The sequence below is a fragment of the Poecile atricapillus genome, chromosome 12, assembly GCF_030490865.1.
Source record: "Poecile atricapillus isolate bPoeAtr1 chromosome 12, bPoeAtr1.hap1, whole genome shotgun sequence".
Lineage (NCBI taxonomy): Eukaryota > Metazoa > Chordata > Aves > Passeriformes > Paridae > Poecile > Poecile atricapillus.
In genome coordinates this window covers 2,959,199-2,977,446 of record NC_081260.1, presented here as the reverse complement: position 1 = coordinate 2,977,446, position 18,248 = coordinate 2,959,199, and the positions used below count along the sequence as shown (strand labels likewise).

Here is an 18,248-nt window from a genome sequence, read left to right as displayed (position 1 = left end):
GTGGAAAAAAAGGATATTTTAGAGATGTGGGTAGGAAGCATCCAAAATCAGGTAGAAAAATGTTTTAAAGCAGAGATATCTGTATGTACAGAGCAGTATTACTGCTTGCTGTGTTTAATTACAGACAGCTTTGTTTTGCTGCTTTTGATGGAGAGAGGAAAAAGCCAGCAGAGGTAGTGGCCACACACCAACCTTCCACTGTAAACACCCAGAAAGAAGGGCTGGGGGAAAGTTTGTTATTGCTCCATGGGAGTCCAGCAGCACAGGGGCACAAGAGTGACACAAAAATGGGCTGTGCTGTCACGAGGCCTTGTTGGCCAGAGCCAGACAAGGAGGATCTGTTACAAGACGTGGTGGAATGTTTGTTTTTGTAGTACTGGGTTTCCAAAATCCATGGTCTTTTTGTGGCTGACAAGCCCCCTCCTTTCTTTGCCTCGTTCCTGCAGCTGTCGGAGGTCTGCACCCCTGCCTGGAAAACATGAGCACAACACAGCAAAAATGTGCATCATTCATGTGCCATCAGACAATGCTTGGGGAGAGTTACAAAAGAGGGGAGGAAGAAGAAACCACAATGCTGCAGTAATTTGCATTATTTCTACTTTCTTTGCAAGACTCACTTTTAGCTTTAAACTGTAACAAGTATGTATTTCATAGCAGCTTTACCACACTTCAGCTTTATTGGGTTTTAATTCACACCCCCTCATGACCAGGTAAAATTTGGCAGTGTGTCTGTTCTAACACATACTTTGTTTTGGTAATATTTCATATACATAAATTATCTGAAAAGCAGGATCTGTGTTGTGACCTGTTGCTTACCTCAGGGATTCTCCTCCACGGTTCTTCCTTAATGCTTTGTGCTATCCCAGAACCTCCTGAGAGCACCACTGCTGGGGATTGCAAACCAGGATCAAACCAGGCCCCACACCACTCACTGTTCCTGGATCCAGCAGGAAGATCCACAAGCAGTGCCTCTCCTCAGAGCAGAGCTGTGACCAAAGCCATAACCCAAAGGCCAGGCTGAGGCTGGAGAAGTCCCAGGTTTGGTTCTGAGCCACGCTGTGCTCACATTTGGGCCCTGCAGCAAGCACAGGAGGCAGCACAGGGCAGCTCACGTGGAAATGAAGCTCCAGGCACTGGAACCACCTTGCTGGGCCTTCACTGACAGCACCTGCTATTCTGCCACATCCTGAGGCCCACACACAAACCTCAGCGCCCAACTGTGCAGTTTTACCATGCTACTTTCAGTGCTTTTAGGACCACAAACTTGAACAGAAAAGCACACTGCAATTCTATTTTCTTGGGATTTCCTTTTTGCCTGCCTCAGCCTTGAAAATTCCCAAATTAAATACATCAGTTGCCCACGATGAAGCAAGTTCTCTAGATGACAAGCACTTGAATTTGCATTTTTCTTACTTGACTTGCACATTCAAAATTTCATCTTACTTTATTATGAGGGTCACTGAAGTTTTAACATAACAGCACAGCTGTGGCAATTTACTTCCTTACCAACCAAGTTCACTTTGATGATGACTGGGTGCTTATAGAGCCACTGGAAAAACATAAAAGGAGATGTACAAATATTGTAATTAGAGCAAATAGGAGAAAAAAGCTCAAATTCCTGATATGCAGATCAATCTAAAAATCTGAAATAAGGACAACATACAAACTGGGAGCACTTTAAATATGTTTATTCAGCAGCTGTTACAACCAACCTCCAAAAAACTGGAGTCCCCTCTGGTTTCTGAACCGTGTCAAGTGATGAAAATGGCTCTAGGATGGAAGCTGGACAGTGCACTCCTTTCTGAGATATATGTCTAACAGGGATTAATCTCTTTGAAAAGGCAAAATATAAATATATACACTCTAAATTCACAACAACAGCTTCAACTCACTACGTTAATTCAAGTGGGGTAACAGTGGACAAACCCACATCATGTAAACTGCAGTCAGAAAAATCTCTGCTCTCTCCTGCTGCAAGGTCCCGTTCCGGTTTACATTCTGGGATCTGCCTCTGGCAGAGCTGGAATACGGAAGCGCTGAAGTGTTGGATCTCAGGGGCTGTGCACGGGACCGGGGCGTGTTCTGCTCTCTACACGTTGCTCAAGGCATCCACACCAGGGAGAACCTTACCTGGGGACAGATAAAACACAACAGCAGGGTTAAGGATCTCTCTCTCTCTGCTCAAACAACTTTGCAGTGTTCAATGAGATATAATTCCTAATTTAGTTTTTAAAATTATAGGTTGAAAATGGAAGAGTTTGGCTCCACATTGACCACGGTGGTTCCATGGACCTGCTCTGAACAGTAAATCCACCCAGAACACAGCTGCACTCAGATATCAGCAGAGAGATTCCTAACACAGCCCAGCCATCAATCCTCAATTAACAGTAAATGGCATCTTTCTGTCCAAGTCTCTGCTAGGGCCAGATCCAAACACCCAACATCCTTTTCTATTAAATTTGATGGTAAACAGATTTTTGATTGGATTTAGGGAGTTGCTGCATACTTTCTTAAATCCCTAATGGCATGTAAATAGAATTCTAGGGAGTGTGGTGGAAATTTTAAGAATTAATTAAGAGAAAAAGCCTCCTGTGAGTCCCAGATCTTTAAATAACTAAAACACCCAGTTTGAGACATTTACATGTCTTTTCCAACTGGTGGAATCAAAGAATATGCTCATCTTTGAGTACAAGGACCTAGATTAATTATAGTTCAACATTTCTGAAGCATTTTGAGCTTTTTGTCCTACTTTAATAATGAACAGGCACCACTCTGGTTTTGCCTTTCCCCAGAAAAATATCCTTCTAATGCCCAAGCTGTGGAGCAGGACTGAATTGTAACACTGTTCACAACTCACTAGTTTGCTAAGTTTTCAGGGATTTTCCCCTCTTTTTTCATCTTCAGAAGCTTTTCTAATTAGCCAGACTTCCGTTACATCTAAAAGATCACACACACAAACCCATATTTTGGGCCAAAACTTAGACAAGTTTGTGCTTTTGAATACACAGCGTTTCCTTCGAGCCATCTGCATTCTTTCCCTTCCCCATCACTCCCTAGGCAACAGAAACAAAAGCTCTGTCTCCCACTTCACTCCTGGAAACAGCAGCTGCAAGGCAGTTTATTGAAGTTTCTCCTCTCCAGAGGAGTTGACAGCATTGGATAATTTACACACACTGGGAAACGGCAAATTACCAGAGGAAATGAAAAGTCGTTTAGAGAACAATGAACTCGTTACAAGAATACCTTCAATCCTCACCATTTTGAATTTCAAGTACCCTCGTGCAGGTTTGTCCCTGAGCACTAGAGGGCCCCCCAAAGCCAAGGGAATTCCAAACAGGAAGAGGAGACTTCTGGCAGGAATTCCAGACTGTTCTGATGAGGTTTCCCTAACAGAAACCGGACATTTTAAACAGGCTGGCTGGCATATCCTGAGGGATCAGTGACAAAATCCAGCTCAGTCTCATTTTCTATCCCAGTATTTGTGGGAGAGGCATGCTGTGCTGTTTGCAGGAATATTCCATTTTCCTTCCTCTCTGAGTGCTACAGAATAGCAGCAGAAAGAGCTTGTGGCTCTAAAGCTACATGTAACCAACTCCACATTCATGTCCTGACCACCAACACATGGCAAAGCACACAGAACTCCACATTTACTCCAACAAATGAAGATAAAGAGGATTTACCCTCTAGCAGCTCCAGGCTGGCACCACCTCCTGTGCTGACATGGCTGACTTTATCCTCAGTGTTCCACTTGGCACAGCAAGTAGCTGTATCTCCACCACCTGTAGCACAAACAGAATCCATGAGACACACAGGAAATTCAGATTTTGTCCAACTGAAGGCCCACACTGAAGGACAGAGGAGAATGTGGGGAAAGGAAAATACTTTGATCAGTATTTTTAACACAGTGCTGACCAGCATAAGCTTCCTTTGTGCATTTAGAAAAACAGAAACAAGCACATCTACTTACCAATAATGGTGATGCAGCCTTTTCCAGTTACTTCTACCACTTTGTCCATCAGGGCTTTGGTTCCTTTGGAAAACTTGTCCCACTCAAAGACCCCAACTGGACCGTTCCACACAATTTGCTTGGCCCTTCCCACAACTTCAACAAACTTCTTCACACTCTCAGGGCCACAGTCCAGGCCCTAAAGGAAGTGAGAGAAGGCAGAGATACACTCACTGCTGACCCCCAGCTCAAATCACCCATGCCCAGCCTGAAGCTTCCCCCTCGCCCCAGACATAAAACAAGAGTTTCTCTGTATGCATGGACAGATTTGCCAGCAGCTGCTGCAGGAGGGTGGAGTCTGGGGTGGTATTTATCTTCCTACCACCAGTAAGTGAATTTTAAATAAATGTCAGATTCTTGAAGCCTTAGTTAGAAAACTTTGCCAGCCCTACTTAAAATCCAGTCAAATAAAAGCGATTTCTACTGCATTCAAATCTGCAAGTTGGGAGAGGAATTTTGCTGTTTTAATCCAAATCTCACATTAGCTACTTTAGACTTCAAAATTCAGAACAAACAACAGGGCTTCAATTTCATTAAGCCAACAAACTCTACACAACTTGACTGTCCTCAGAAACATTTGCCAAGGCTCACAATTACACTTTCTACTCCTTTAAGAGGTGTGCTACCCACCCTGATCCTTACTGCTCCTGCTGTCAGTCCCTTTCCCATCCAAACCTACCATCCAGCCAGCAGGAATGCCTGAAGCCACTGTGGCCTCCCCAGTCTGTGCATTCTCATCAAATTTGTCAGCAGTGATGAAGTCAACAGGCAGAGTGATCTTCACACCATTCTTCTCTGCCTTGGCCATCAAATCCTTGACAATTTTTGATCCCTCTTCATCAAACAGAGAGTTGCCAATCTAAAGGGAACATTTGGGAAGAGTAAGAGAGGCGTTTGTTTAGCTCCTGGTTATGACAGAAGAGAACATCAGTACCCAAACTGCTCAGACAGCAATTCTGGAAAGATTGTTTTCTTAAATCACATGGAGAGACATAGCAGCAATCTGAGTTTTGCAAAGGGATTGTCAAGTAATTTCTCAGTGCTTCCTACTTTTGAAGAGAGCTGAGACAGCCAGTGCTCAATCCCAGAACATATAAAGGGCATTCAGACCACATTCTTCACTAGGAGCAGACACAGAATTGTTCTCCTCGTACCTCCATGTTGTTGAGCACTTTGAGGAAGGTGAATGCCATCCCACCACCAATGATCATCTCATTGACCTTATCCAGCATGTTATTGATCAGCTGGATCTTATCCTGAACTTTGGCTCTGGTGAGAGAGAAAAGAAGAAAGAATGAATAATGAATACTGTGACTATGGTATATCAAGGCTGTTCTAGAGAATTATCCAAAAAGGATTGTTGGGAATGGGCAAAAAGAGAATTTCTCAAGTTAGCAGGCCAGCATTAAAATTCAACTTAGTAGAACATTATTGAGCCCTCCATTTGTTCTTTGCTATTTAAATATAAACCTCATTTGGCCCTTTAGAGCCTGACTTCCCCTGACTGCCCAGCCAAGTTAGTTCACCTGATGAAATGCACCTTGCAGAGCTGCAGTGCTGGACTGGGCACACACATGATGGAAACTGGCTGTAATTAAGTATTTCTGCACAGGATCAGTCACTTGGTTGTGCATCACCCAGTCCCTTTGCACACCAGGTGCTGGGGCAGGGCAGAGCCCATGCAGCCCCAGCAGGGCCCCGTTGCATAATGAGAGGGCAGAGTGAGAGGCCGTGTCAGTTTACAGAGTGCTGAGCCTGAGCACTCCTGTACCCTGAACTGGGGGGGAAAAGGTCACTGACAATGCCTGGGCCATCATGTGGTTCTAACTGCTCCCCTGGCTCATCTGGGCAAAAAACTGCCAGGGACTGTCTGAGTCTGGGGAACATCAGAGGTCAGCAGAGACAATGAGCAGCCAGATTGTATCAGCACAGGAGCAGATGTATCAGTTAGCTCCTCTCTAATCCACATCTCAGAGTGCTACAAATCTGAACTGCAGGTACACTTGAAAGGAAAGCACTTGCTGCTTAAACCAAGCCAAAACATGTCATTTGTTAGGGGAGTTAGAGAAATAGAGTCACAATGTTCTAGAGTCTCACCCGCCAAGAATCGCCAAGAAGGGTCTCTCTGGACTCTCTAGGGCCTTGGCAAAATAATCCAGTTCTTTCTTCATCAGGAAGCCAGCAGCCTTCTGAGGCAGATTGACACCTACCATGGAGCTGCAGAATTAAAGTAAAAAGTGAGGCAAGGAAAAATTTACATGTGGAAGCACCCCCATGTCTCACAGCTTTACAAAGCCAACCCTTTAGTCAGCTGCAGCAACGGGAACACCAGCATGAAAACATACACAAGGGCTTTGTTTTCCTAGTTTGATAAGACAGCTGTACATGCTTCATTTCTGACACTGGTTTTGCACAGAAATATTGATTTGCAAGACAGTTATCATCTCAGCTAGTGATCCAAGACACTGGAGGACAAATTAAAAACAGCCAAGAGCAGGGATTTCTTCTTCCAAGAGGACCACTGCTGTCTCCAAGTGCATGTATCTAAACACACTCCATGAAAATAATCACTCTGAAGCAATTAATTTTTTGGAAAAGAAGGCTGTTGTGATTGCAGGACAATTTATACAAGCTCTAAGCAAGTAATTTTTAGATCTTCAGAGTCTAAAAAAAGTCAATGCAAGTCTTAAGATCTTGATTCAGCTTTCTCCTGTAGCCAGAGACAAACATGAAAGAGCATACACTGATGAAAACTACCTCCAGTAAATCCACTACTGAGGAACAAACACATCACAATGATAGTGAGATAAGCCCAAAAGGAAATTAAAACTCCTCAAGGGCAATATTTGATGTGTTTCCATGGCAGATATTGTTCTGCCTGTGGAAGGGAAACGGGTACCCACCTGTGAGCTCGGTGCGCAGTGCCAAAAGCATCATTGATATAGACATCTCCCAATTTGGAAAGAGAGGCTCTGAAAGCATCCACTTTTGCAGGCTCAGCCTTGATCTAAAAAGAGGAAGAAGGACAAGTTTGTACCTTGAGACTTTGTCTCTGAATCTAAGCTCAAAGTCAGCTATTTGATTCATAAACCCAAAGCAAAGGTCAGTTTGAGGAACTCATCAGTTCATCCAGTAGGTCACTGTCTTCATTTGCTTTTTCCCAGTCCATCAGGAGTAACAAAAAAGTAAATGGTTTAAATTCCACTTTAAACTCCCCTAGACTGCTATTGCTGAAGACTGTTCCCATTTCTGAACTGCAGCACCACGAACCTTTCAGTCTCTCTCCACCAGATTTCCAGTGTTGTGAACACAGGTAGCACAGGACAACCAGGAGGTGTGGAGAGACAAGGCAATGCTGAGATCAGGCTAAACATGCTCCCTCACTGAACAAAGCAAGCAGGGTTTCCAAGAGACACAGGTAAAAGGCTGAGCTCCTGAAGGACTGATTTAGCCACTGCATTGAGGATTAACCTGGTAAAAGGCGTGCACACTACAACAGACCACAGTGAAAGCAGCCAATGCTGGAAATGCAGAGATAAATGTAGCGTGTAGTGAGTAAGAACAGGCGTATCTCTGTTAAACCATCCTACCAGATCCTCACAGGATGGCCTATGCAGTTCAGCTTTCCTTCCCATCACAAAGAGACAGCAGAGCTCACTAGGGCAGCAGGTGACTGCTCAGAGGAAGCTGACAGCCACTTGCTGTAGAGGAACAGCCCAGACTGGAGTCAGGCCAGCCCCTCTCCGAGGGCTTTTCTGCTCATCATCCCATGGGAGGCCTCTGCCAGCACCCAGATGTGACACCAAAGGGACAATGGCAGGAAGGCACTCCATGAGATGGCAGCAGGGTTCAGCACAGCTTTGGGGTCCCTTTTTAGCAGAGCCTGAGCAGGAGACAAGTCCAAGGGACCACAAAGATTCCAGAACAATGCAAAGATTCCAGAACAATGCTGCCAACTGCTCCTTCACTCAGCAAACTGCCCAGCTGTACAGAGACTAAGTGCTCCAGTTAGAACCAGAGCCATCTGTGTGTGAGCAGAACACAAGAGCCTCTGACAGAAGAAGCCACTAGCACTGCATCTGCTTTGGAGAAACAGCTTAAGCACCAGTCAGAAACCTGCAATCCTGTATTGCATCACTGCTTCCATAGCACTGATTTTCACCTGTACTAGAAGATAGATGCAGCTCTGTCACTGGCACCTCCCCTGTTGTGCTCTGCAGTGTGTGCTTCCATATGCACACAGCCAGCTAAATCACCTGGGCATTACAGAAACACACAAAACCAAGGGATTGTATCCCAGAGAAAATTAAATTCTTGTCCCACTCTTCTCCCTGCCACTACACCTGCAGTAGCACAGAGTTCTAGCAGTGAGTAATTCCAGACTTCCATCTGTACAAGCTCACCAACTCACTGCTGTGTTCCCATACTGCAGGAGTCCTGTGTCAGCCCATAAAGGGCACCAATCTGTATCAGCATTCCCTCCAAGCACTGGATCTGAACAGAGCCAAGGCCTCTGTGAAACCAGCGGGGTCACCATCGCTAAGAAAAGCAGCTGTCCGGAGCGAGCACTCTGCTGACCTTCAACAAAATGTCAGAGGTGCAAGGCAGCCTGGTTCTAGAGAACTACTCTGAAGAGCAGGCAGGCTTAGAGGAGGGTTTGATAGTTCCTGTGCTGCAGAAATATTAGCCATGTAACCCAAAAAAGAAGCATCATTCTTACTGGCCTGGTGGCAACAAACTGTCTCCAAACTGGTTTTCGTTTCAGGCATCCAAAACTGAAGCCTAACAAGCAGCAGTTTCTTGCACAGCTCTATTTTGTTTCTCTCTCCTTTTTTGACAGTCATCTATAGCCTTTCACTTGAGCTATTTCATCTTGGAAATTCACTGTATTCCACTCAAACTTTTGCACAACAGTGGGACACACTAAAGATCTCTGACACCCTGTTAAGAGCAGGCTCACAATCAGTGCTTTAGAGAGGCTCCTGGTCAATCTGCAGCAAAGAGCAGATAAGATCAGAGTATTCACACATGAAAGCCAGACTTGAAGTTTCACCTTGTTCCCTGAAGCATCCTTGCCTTTCCCTTCCTCTTCAACGTGGAATCGGAGGTTCTCTAGCAGGATGACTGAGCCAGCAGCAGGATTAGCACAGGCCTTCTCCACCTCAGAACCAACACAATCCTTCAGGAACAAGACCTCCCTGCAAACAAAAGACACACACACTGTAACCTCACCAGTGACTTGCTAGGGGAAAGAAAAACATCCAGGTCCCCTGGCAGTGAGGGGCTGATGCACACCAGGCTGCTTTTCCACTTTACCTGCCCAGGAGTGCCTTCAGCTCCACAGCTACTGGGGCCAAGGAGAACTTGTCAGGCATGGGGACACCATCCGGGCGACCCAGGTGACTCATGAGAACCACGGACTTGGCCCCATGGTCCAAGCAGTGCTTGATGGTAGGAACAGCTGCCTTGATTCTGTAATAGCACAGAAGAACTAATTAATAAGGACTCAATTAGAGTTTACCAGGCAAGCAGATTAGTACCACTTCCACATGAGCCCTGGGAGTTGTCCCTCAGAAATGACAAAAGAAACAGAGCACAAGAGCTGGACAGAACAGTTCCTTAAAGCATCAACAAAATTCTCCATCCCAGCCTGTTTTCATACAGTTCACTGTTATCTTCCAATCAATAAAGGACATGGAATTAAAATGCATTTTGTAATCTAATTTCTGCTGATTGCTCAGCTAAGAAATGCCAGGACACACCTGAACACTACCAGGCTTCCTGTTTACTCTGGAATATTGCACCAAGAGAGAAATGAGGAGCAGTGAGCACCTTGTGGTGAACGAAATTGGCACACAAACAGGGCAAGACATTTGTCATCACTGTTTCTAAATGGTCATGGCCAACTTAACAAGTTTAAGATCTCTAAAATAAGAGATTTTTTTTCCACAGCAGCCACAGTGAGTATCAGCCTTGTAGTTAAATGTAGTTTGTTAACAACTGCAGGGGCTTTAATTAAAAATTGTTGGACTTTCTTTGACACCTTTAATATTCTGGTATGAGCAATGACAACTTAATCATGATAATGTTCCAAGTATTGGGGTGAAGTCAAAGACACAGCAGACTTTGGGGCCTCCATTTGGGATGGAAATTACAGCTCACCTCTGATTGTTAGTTATTTTGTGATCCTTCATTGGAACATTGAAGTCAACCCTAAAAAAAAAAAAAAAAAGAAGCAAAATTAAATATTCAATCAATTTCTTTTATTACTTACTGGTTTTATTTAATTTTAAACGTTCAACAAATGAGTGAGGAAACCTGCCAGCAAAGGTGCTGGCTAGAAAAGCAGTTTTACAATTAAGAGTCAGATGTTCACCTCTGCCCTTCTGACAAGTTCCATTTGGAAATCAATGTGTTATCAGCCATTTCTGCTTGTGATAACACCACAAAGGGAGAACAACCACTGCTAGAATAACTCCGGAAAGCTGGGCCACCAATACATCCTAAGGCTCAGGAGCAGCAGTAATGCTGAGCAGGAATTTAATTTTTAAGCAATATGATTTTAGATCCCCAACGAGGAACATCCAAAGGAAAGGGAATGAACAACAACTAGAGACCTTGTGCTCTCTAATGAGGTTTCTGAAATACTGTGGTCAGCAGGCAGTTCAAGGAAGCTTTAATTTCTGTCCTTTGCAGCTCTAATCTCCTTGTAGTGAGTACTGTGGCTTATCACATTCTCCCTGGAAGACCTGACTTGGATCTTGAGGTAACTTCCTGGCTGGAGCCAGCTGAAGGGCTGGCAGGGAGGAGTTTCAGCAGCCCATTCTCCTGGCATCCCTTGTGCCCATGTGCAGGAAGCTGCGTTGTGTAACCGCGGAGGCAGAAATTGCTCACTGAGCTACAGGAGGGAACAGCCATGGCAGAGAGCAGAGTGTGCATCCCTCATCGCTCTATACATTAAAGAACATCTGAGTTCAGCAAGCTGAATGAATCCCCCAGCAGCCCACTCAGCACCTGAAACAAATGGGAAGAAGGACAAAAGCTGCCAGCAAAACAGGAGTAGCTGAGCAGAAAGAAATTGAACTGGCAGCCCCACAGCACAGTGGTGAGTTCTAGAAGGGGCAAAGAAAAGCACCATTATCGGGCCATTATCCTAAAAGGAGACAATAAAAGAACAGTTTGCTTTACAGAGCCCTCAAAACTACAAAAAGAAAGGTCCAGCTCAGCCTTCTTCCCCCCTGCAGACCATTGAAATCTGAGCTCCCCTGAGCCCTTTCTCCTCCCCATTCTCAACTTTTCCTGAAGCTTCGGCATTAGGAGACCCGAAGCAAGATGTGAGTACACCAAAATTACGATGAACATGAGGAGAGAAAGAAGAGGTATCGATTTTAGTACGACTGAGAACACGTGGTGACTCGTTTCAGAGAGGTGAGATGCACTGAGCCTGGCAGTTCACCTGCTGTGTTTGGGTAGCCCCTCAGAGAACAGCAAAATTAATTAATTAGCATTAATTAAGGGAGATTTTGAGCGGGCAAACCCAGCCCATCGCCTGCCAACGCACGGCTGCTCTCTGTAACATGACTCAGAAATGGAAAAAACCAGTCAGATGGCCAAAAAAATAGTCAGGTACAGACTTCTACCGAGATAGAAAGATCTTTTGTTAGACCAGACTTAAGAGAGTGCACGGAAATCCTGAGCAAGCTTCTTCAGTATTTGGTACACGGGCTGGTTTCTGATAATCAAGTTTTTAGGGAACTAGTTCAAAACAAGGTTGAAGAGACAAGGGTATAAAAGAGCAAGTTGTCTGTCAGACTGGGAATAAGAAGAGCTATATTTTTGCTATCCCTGCCTACTGACAGGGTAGATAACACACACGCAGTAGCCACATGACAGTGACCTTGAACAAATTACCCCAAAATAAAAGTATTTCGAGCAGGACATATCACGAAGTACCTTGGTGCCCTTATCTCCCATGATTTGGCAACACTTCGAACATTAGGCTTTCAGGCACTTACGTTTTATAAATAAGCTATGAATGCCTATTTTAGGGTTTCAGACCAGGATGTGCTGAAAACCTGAGGTGACGCCCCATCCCTGGAAGTGTCCAAGGCCAGGCTAGAAGAGGTTTGGAGCAACCTGGTCTAATAAAAGGTGTTGGTGCCCGTGGCATGGGGGTGGAAAGAGATGAGCTTTAAGGTCCCTCCCAACCTAGGCCATTCTGTGGTTCTATGATTCCATTCCTGCTACGAAATGCTGAATTATTATTTGTATTCGGATAGCTGGGCAGAGCCGCATCTTCACTTTTTTTATTGCAATACTTTTTGAATTTACATTAAGGAAAAAACAAAATAACTGGAAAAGAAGCATTTTTGGGGGTAATTCTCTGGAATAAAAGCACGGCAGGCTGGCTGGATTTGCTCTCAAGCCGCCTGTGGCCGACACACGTGCGAGCGGGGTGATCCAGGGCGGCAGAGCCGGGCCGGGATTTACACCCTGCCCGGCCGCCACGTCCCCCGCAGGGGAGCCGGGCCGGCTCGATGGTGATGCAGGAGCCTTTCCAACACCCAGCGAACGAAAAAAAATGAAACTAAAACCGCACAAATCGACACGTGCCGGGCCCGGGTAAGGGGCTGCTGCCGGGGGGCACCGGCCCGGCCGCAGCGTGGAGGATGCAGCAAGCCGGCCCTCAGGGGACACGTATTCCCCCCGCAAAGTCTCACCTCATGACGACGCGCTTTCCCTTCACGTCCACCTTGTCCAGGGTGAGTTTGTTGGAGAGAGACATGTTTGCTGCCAGTCGGAATCACCCCGCTCAAACCGCTCCGCTTCGCCGCCTCCGCGTTCTGCCGCAGCGACACCCGCGCCGCCACCACCCAGCGCGCCTCGCCCCGCCCCTCTCGTCAGCGATTGGTCCGTGCTGTTCTTTCTGCGTTTCTATTGGTCCAGTCTCATGTCTGTCAGCGGACATCCCGCCTCTCGGGGGCGGGGCTGCGGAGCCGGCCCCGGTCACGTCCCACACGCAGCCGCCGCTCCCTGAGGGCGCCGGGAGTGTGCGGTGTTCTGTCCCTGAGCACCGAGGTAACGGTTCCGCACCTTATCTGAGGGAAAACCACCCATAAATGGTGTCTAAACGTGCGTCGGCTGGTGCGAATCCTTCAGATGAAGGGCAGGTACCTCACGGCTGAGCCATAGGCCTGGGGCAGGCCAAGTGCTCCCTGTAAAGGACAAGACAAAACCCGGGATATTTTTAAGTGACCTACATAAATACTTCTCAAGACAACTGGGGACAAAACAACTGTTTGAATGGATACACCTTGCAGTAGCATGGTTTACTAGAACCACGGAGTGGTTTGGGTTGGGAGGGACCTTAAATATAATTTCGTTCCACCCCTTGCCATGGGCGGGACGCCTTTCACTGTCCCAGGCTGCTCCCAGCCCCATCCAGCCTGGCCTTGGACACTTCCAGGGATCCAGGGGCAGCCACAGCTTCTCTGGGCACCCTGTGCCAGGGCCTCACCACTCACACAGGGAAGATTTTTTTCCTAATACCTAATCTCAACCTACTCTCTTTCAGTTTGAATCCATTCTCCCTTGTCCTGTCACTCCAGTCCACAAATAGTCTTTCTCCCTCTTTCTAGTAGCTTCCATTCAGGTACTGGAAAGCCACAAAGCCTTCTTTTTTCCAGGCTGAACAATCCCAGTTCTCTCAACCTTTCCTCCTAGGAGTACTATTCCATCCCTCTGATCATCTCTCTCTCCTCTGGACTTGCTCCATGTCCTTCGTGTGCAGGGGTCCCCAGAGCTGGAGGCAATCCCAACCCTGCCCTCTGTCAGGTCAAAGCCATTCCCTGTTTTCCTGTCACTCCATGCCTTCCTAGCAGGTTGGTGGATGCAATCAAAAATCCCCTGCCCCAACATAGGTGCAGCCTCTAGCACAGGGCAGTGGGCTGTGCATTGGGTGACAATAGCACAGTGCAATGCACTGTACTGGGTGAAAAAGGAGCTCGTGGTCTTTTGTCTTTTGCCCATAGGATAGGCCTTTCTGTTGCTGACAGGGTTATTTTTTCGCCATGCTCACAAAAATGTACAGACACCGCTGAGGAAAGTGGTGGTGACAAAATCAGTTCTCTGCTGACAGAATGGTGCTGGAGAGCCCAGGAAAGGGCAATAGAGCTGGGTAGGGGTCTGGAGAGCCAGTCCTATGAGAAGCAGCTGGGGGAGCTGGCAAGGCTCAGCCTGGAGAAAAGGAAGCTCAGGAGGGACCTTGTGGCTCTTCACAACTCCCTGACAGGAGGAGGCAGCCAGGTTGGGGTCAGGCTCTGCTCCCAGAGAACAGGGACAGAACCAGAGGAAACAGCCTCCAGTTGTGCCATGAGAGGGTCAGGCTGGAAGAATTTCTCATGGAAAAGGTTGTTAAACATTGTACTGGGCTGCCCAGGGAGGTGTAGAGTCAACATCCCTGGAGGTGTTCAAGGAAGGATTGGATGTGGCTCTCGGTGCTCTGGTCTCATTGGTAAGGCAGTGATCAAAGATCAGATCCAATGGTCTCAGAGGTCTTTTCCAACCTAAATGATTCCCTTATTCAAATGAGCAGGCACCGACAAGAAACAAAACACAAAGATGCCTAGAGAGCCGCATTAATGCACTGCTCACACATGGGTGAAAACACACAACTTGAGGCAGAGGGCTGGGAGTCTCCTGTGGCAGGACTTGTCAGAAAGCCCAGGAAAGCCTGGATGTGCCTCCAAGATATGTTAAAGGTGTCAGTCCCAACAGCAATAAACCCTGAAATACACAAACGGGAACAAACTGGCAGGTGACATGAAATTTCCTGTGAGGTGGACACTAATTAGGATGGAGGAGATCAGGAAACATCCCTTTAGTTTGTCAGTGTGTGACACACTACAATTGTGTAGTTTATGTTATATTGCTGTGAATCTACAATCAAGGCTCAAATTAGGTCCAGCAATGGTCTCGTTGTTGACTGCAGAGTAAATCTGGGGGTCCCTCCTGTGACAGAGCAAATCAGATCAAACCTTGCAGTCACCAGGTGGGTCCTTGTAACCCAGAGCCCCTGGACAGTGCTTGAAGAGTCCCCTGTGGGTAAGGGCATCTGGAAGTGTCAGTGTGAATCCAGCCTTCACCAAGGCCTGAGAGTCAAATCCTAATCTGGTCCTGAATCCAGCCTCCCCTCAGGAGCTGGGATCACCTGCTCGAAGCACAGCTGGCCAGAGCCACTTCTACCTGCCGAGCCAGAAACACAAGTGACAGATGAACAAACCTTAGAGGGACCCTGTGAGGAGATAAGGAAGGGCTTCTCTGGATCCACAGGAGTTGTAACTATTTAACTGTTCTGAAATTATTCCCTTTCCTTGTTCCTGTACTACTTCACACTGTGCTGCTTTCTCCGAAGGCAAAGGTTAAATTCCTCGCTGCTGACTCAGAAAGGAAAGCTCTTCCCAGCTGCAGCCCTTGCAGCACCTCCTGCTTTCCCTGGGAAATGGGTTCATTCATTAGGACAAGGCTTTAATTTCAAAAGCTCGCCTGTCACCTCCTAGGGGTAAGAAAGTGCGAAGCAGGAATGTCACTGTGTGGTGGCACGAACACGGTAACCTGAGCACCCACAGCGATTTAGGACAGGCGTGTGCCACAGCTGAGGGAAAAGGGACTGCAGGACAATGGTGAGTCCCCAGGTAGACAGGACATTCAGCAGCAAAGGACTAAGCAAGCCATGACTAAAAATTACCGAGAGGACTTTATTCAATAGGACCAACTCCAGTATATCCCATAGGTTAGGAGAGTATTGGATAAGAAGTCTGGAGCAATCTTGGTGCACTTATAAAGATCATTGTTTTGGCAGGAGTGCAGCCATAGCTCGTTCAGTGTTTGGCTGGTTTTATCCTTGTTTGCTTTTTCCCCATTTTTTTGTGTGAAAAACATGAGATAGAGGAATAGGGAGGATGTCACATGAGAACCTGAGGTGGCAGAACACAATTAATTACAGATGGGAAATGGACCAGGCTTGAGAATTTGTGTCTTATAAAAGGAGTTACAAAGAAAGGGGAAGAAATACAGACACACATTCAAAGCTCACTTCCACGCTTGAGTCACCTCTCTGTCCTTCCCTCCTGTTGTGAAATATTTAGAATATACTGCAAATATTTAAAGAAAAAAAGCCCATGCAAACAGTTCAACCCCTGCACTTTTAAATTAACCAGTGCAGCAAAGCCAGGAGGGCAAAGTGCTGCTAATGACAAATCCAAGGAGCTGGGGTTAGGCCTGTGACCATCCTAGGCACTCATTCCTAGGAATATGAAGCAGCAGCTGTACTTTAGATTGGCACAGCCCTCTCCTACATGATCCTGCTTCATTCATCCAACAGGAACAGGACTGTGCAGGTTTAGGCAGACCACAGGCTTTGGTGCACTGGGGTGTGTTGCAGTTTGGAGACCAAAATCTGCATCTCCACCCCTGTCGTGTGACCCAGGCTGCAGAAACTTCCTGCTTTTAGAACCCCCCGCTGCAGTTTGAGCCTCCCCTTAAAAACAGGCTGCAGCACAAGGTCTGGGCACTCTGTTCTCCTTGCAGTGGGACATGCTCAATATTCAAATATTCAAGCACAGGGATCATGTAGGAAAGATAAAGAGCATCCAATCTGGAACTGCTGGAAAAGCTGCCTGAAAAACAGGCTCAGAGAATAAAGGCAGACATCTCCCGGCTGCTCCCTCACCTGGCCAAAGCCTGCACATTCTCATTCCCAACACCTGCAGGGACAAAGGGCTTCAGGCTGTCCATGCACGAAATGGAATGAGGGTTAATTAAAAAATGCTGAAGAATCCTCTGTATCTCTTTTTCCTGCACCTGAGTGTGTGTGTACAGCTCTCCAATTCTCCTTAAAAAATTTATTTTAATGATGTGTTTAATGGGATACAGACAATGTTACCTGGTAAGCAGTTTTCCTTCATGAGCAAGCAGACGTGGTACAAATTCACAGCTACTACTTAAATTGTCCAGTCAACTGGAAGGAAAAAAAAAAACCCCTCACATTGCCCATAGCACAGCTCTGCTATCAAGGCAGATGCTGAATTTGGAATCAGTCTGACCTTAAGGGCTTGTCATACTGCTCTGCAGAGATGTAGTCTAAAAATGTTACTTAAAAAGGGAAAAAAAAAAAAAAAAGAAAGAGAATTTTGAAAGATGATGTAGCCATCCTGAACTGAAAGCATCTGGGGAGTGACTCAAAAATCCATGCAGGAACTGCACACTGGTAAAACAGAATCCATCAAGGCTGAAAAGGGGATGTTTGAGGCAGCAGCTGCAGAGGCTCCAATGTTCACCCTGGCAGTGGCAGGCTGCATTGCTCTGTCTCTCTAGTGCTAAATAATGCATGTTTTAAATTAACATGAATCCTACCATTATCTACAGTATCATTTTCTATCAGAGCCCTCAAAGGTGGTGTTTATTCCACTGATTATTACAACATAGAATGAACCTCAATTTGATCACATAATTTACCCATTTTTCCCTAAGAAAACAGTGCTATGGAATGTGAAAGCTCTGCTCACCTCTCACACACCTCAAGGGAGATGAGGCTGCTCTACTAAACTACTCAAGAAAAACTGAAATCAAGGGCTTGTAACAGAATTGACTCTGGGACAGCTCATGTTTTCCCTTAGGAAACATCACTGACGTGTCAGGTTTCAGGAAATAAGAGATGTTTTATAATTCCAGGAGAGTCTTAATTTTTAATTCTATATTAAAGTTGGTGTTCCATCACAATGAAGGGTTGTTGGCCAGACAAATGCAGAGATTTTTGTCTCACAGCTTAGTCCATAGGATTTGGGACCTCCTGGCTACTTAATGAGGTTTTGGTTTGTGTTTTATTTATTTGTTTTAGCTCTGACTGAATTAAAAACCAGTTCCATTTGAAACAAGAAGGTTCACATATTGCCCTAACCCAAAATAACTCAAGGCCTAAATTAATCAGTCCCACATATTTTGGTCACTATTTTTGTGCAACAAACCTGCATTTTCCAAACCACAAGTGCTCAAACTGTAGGGTTTCCACACCTGATGGTCATACTAGGCCTGAGACAGTCCAAGAGGATGAAATTAGAGGGTTGTGTCTAAAGGAAAAGCAAAATTCTTCATTTTGGAATTACTTGGATACAACTTGAACCAGACTGTGCTCAGTAACACCCAGTGACAGAAAAAGTGTCAACATGCACAAACCAAAATATGG

At 46.0% G+C, this 18,248-nt stretch overlaps 1 protein-coding gene across 1 annotated transcript; it reads right to left on the bottom strand.

Annotated features, from left to right (window-relative positions):
* Nucleotides 1-1,672: 1,672 nt before the first annotated feature.
* PGK1 (phosphoglycerate kinase 1) lies at nt 1,673-12,886 on the bottom strand. The gene is made up of 11 exons (XM_058847402.1): nt 12,727-12,886; nt 10,169-10,219; nt 9,323-9,478; nt 9,060-9,204; nt 6,910-7,013; nt 6,104-6,223; nt 5,161-5,275; nt 4,686-4,865; nt 3,968-4,145; nt 3,681-3,779; nt 1,673-2,130 (listed from the first exon to the last, which is right to left on the bottom strand). Exons 1-11 carry the CDS (start codon nt 12,789-12,791, stop codon nt 2,090-2,092), a joined length of 1,254 nt encoding a protein of 417 aa, XP_058703385.1. The 5' UTR covers nt 12,792-12,886; the 3' UTR covers nt 1,673-2,089.
* Between the last annotated feature and the right edge of the window lie 5,362 nt (nt 12,887-18,248).

What these genes read in the sequence shown, in the direction of transcription:
- PGK1 (XM_058847402.1), bottom strand. Translation starts at nt 12,791, where the DNA reads ATGTCTCTCTCCAACAAACTCACCCTGGACAAGGTGGACGTGAAGGGA. An exon ending in AAAATAACTAACAATCAGAG is followed by an intron (nt 9,479 to 10,168) that starts GTGAGCTGTAAT and finishes GTGCTATTACAG; the next exon opens with AATCAAGGCAGCTGTTCCTA. An exon ending in AGGATGCTTCAGGGAACAAG is followed by an intron (nt 7,014 to 9,059) that starts GTGAAACTTCAA and finishes TCCTCTTTTTAG; the next exon opens with ATCAAGGCTGAGCCTGCAAA.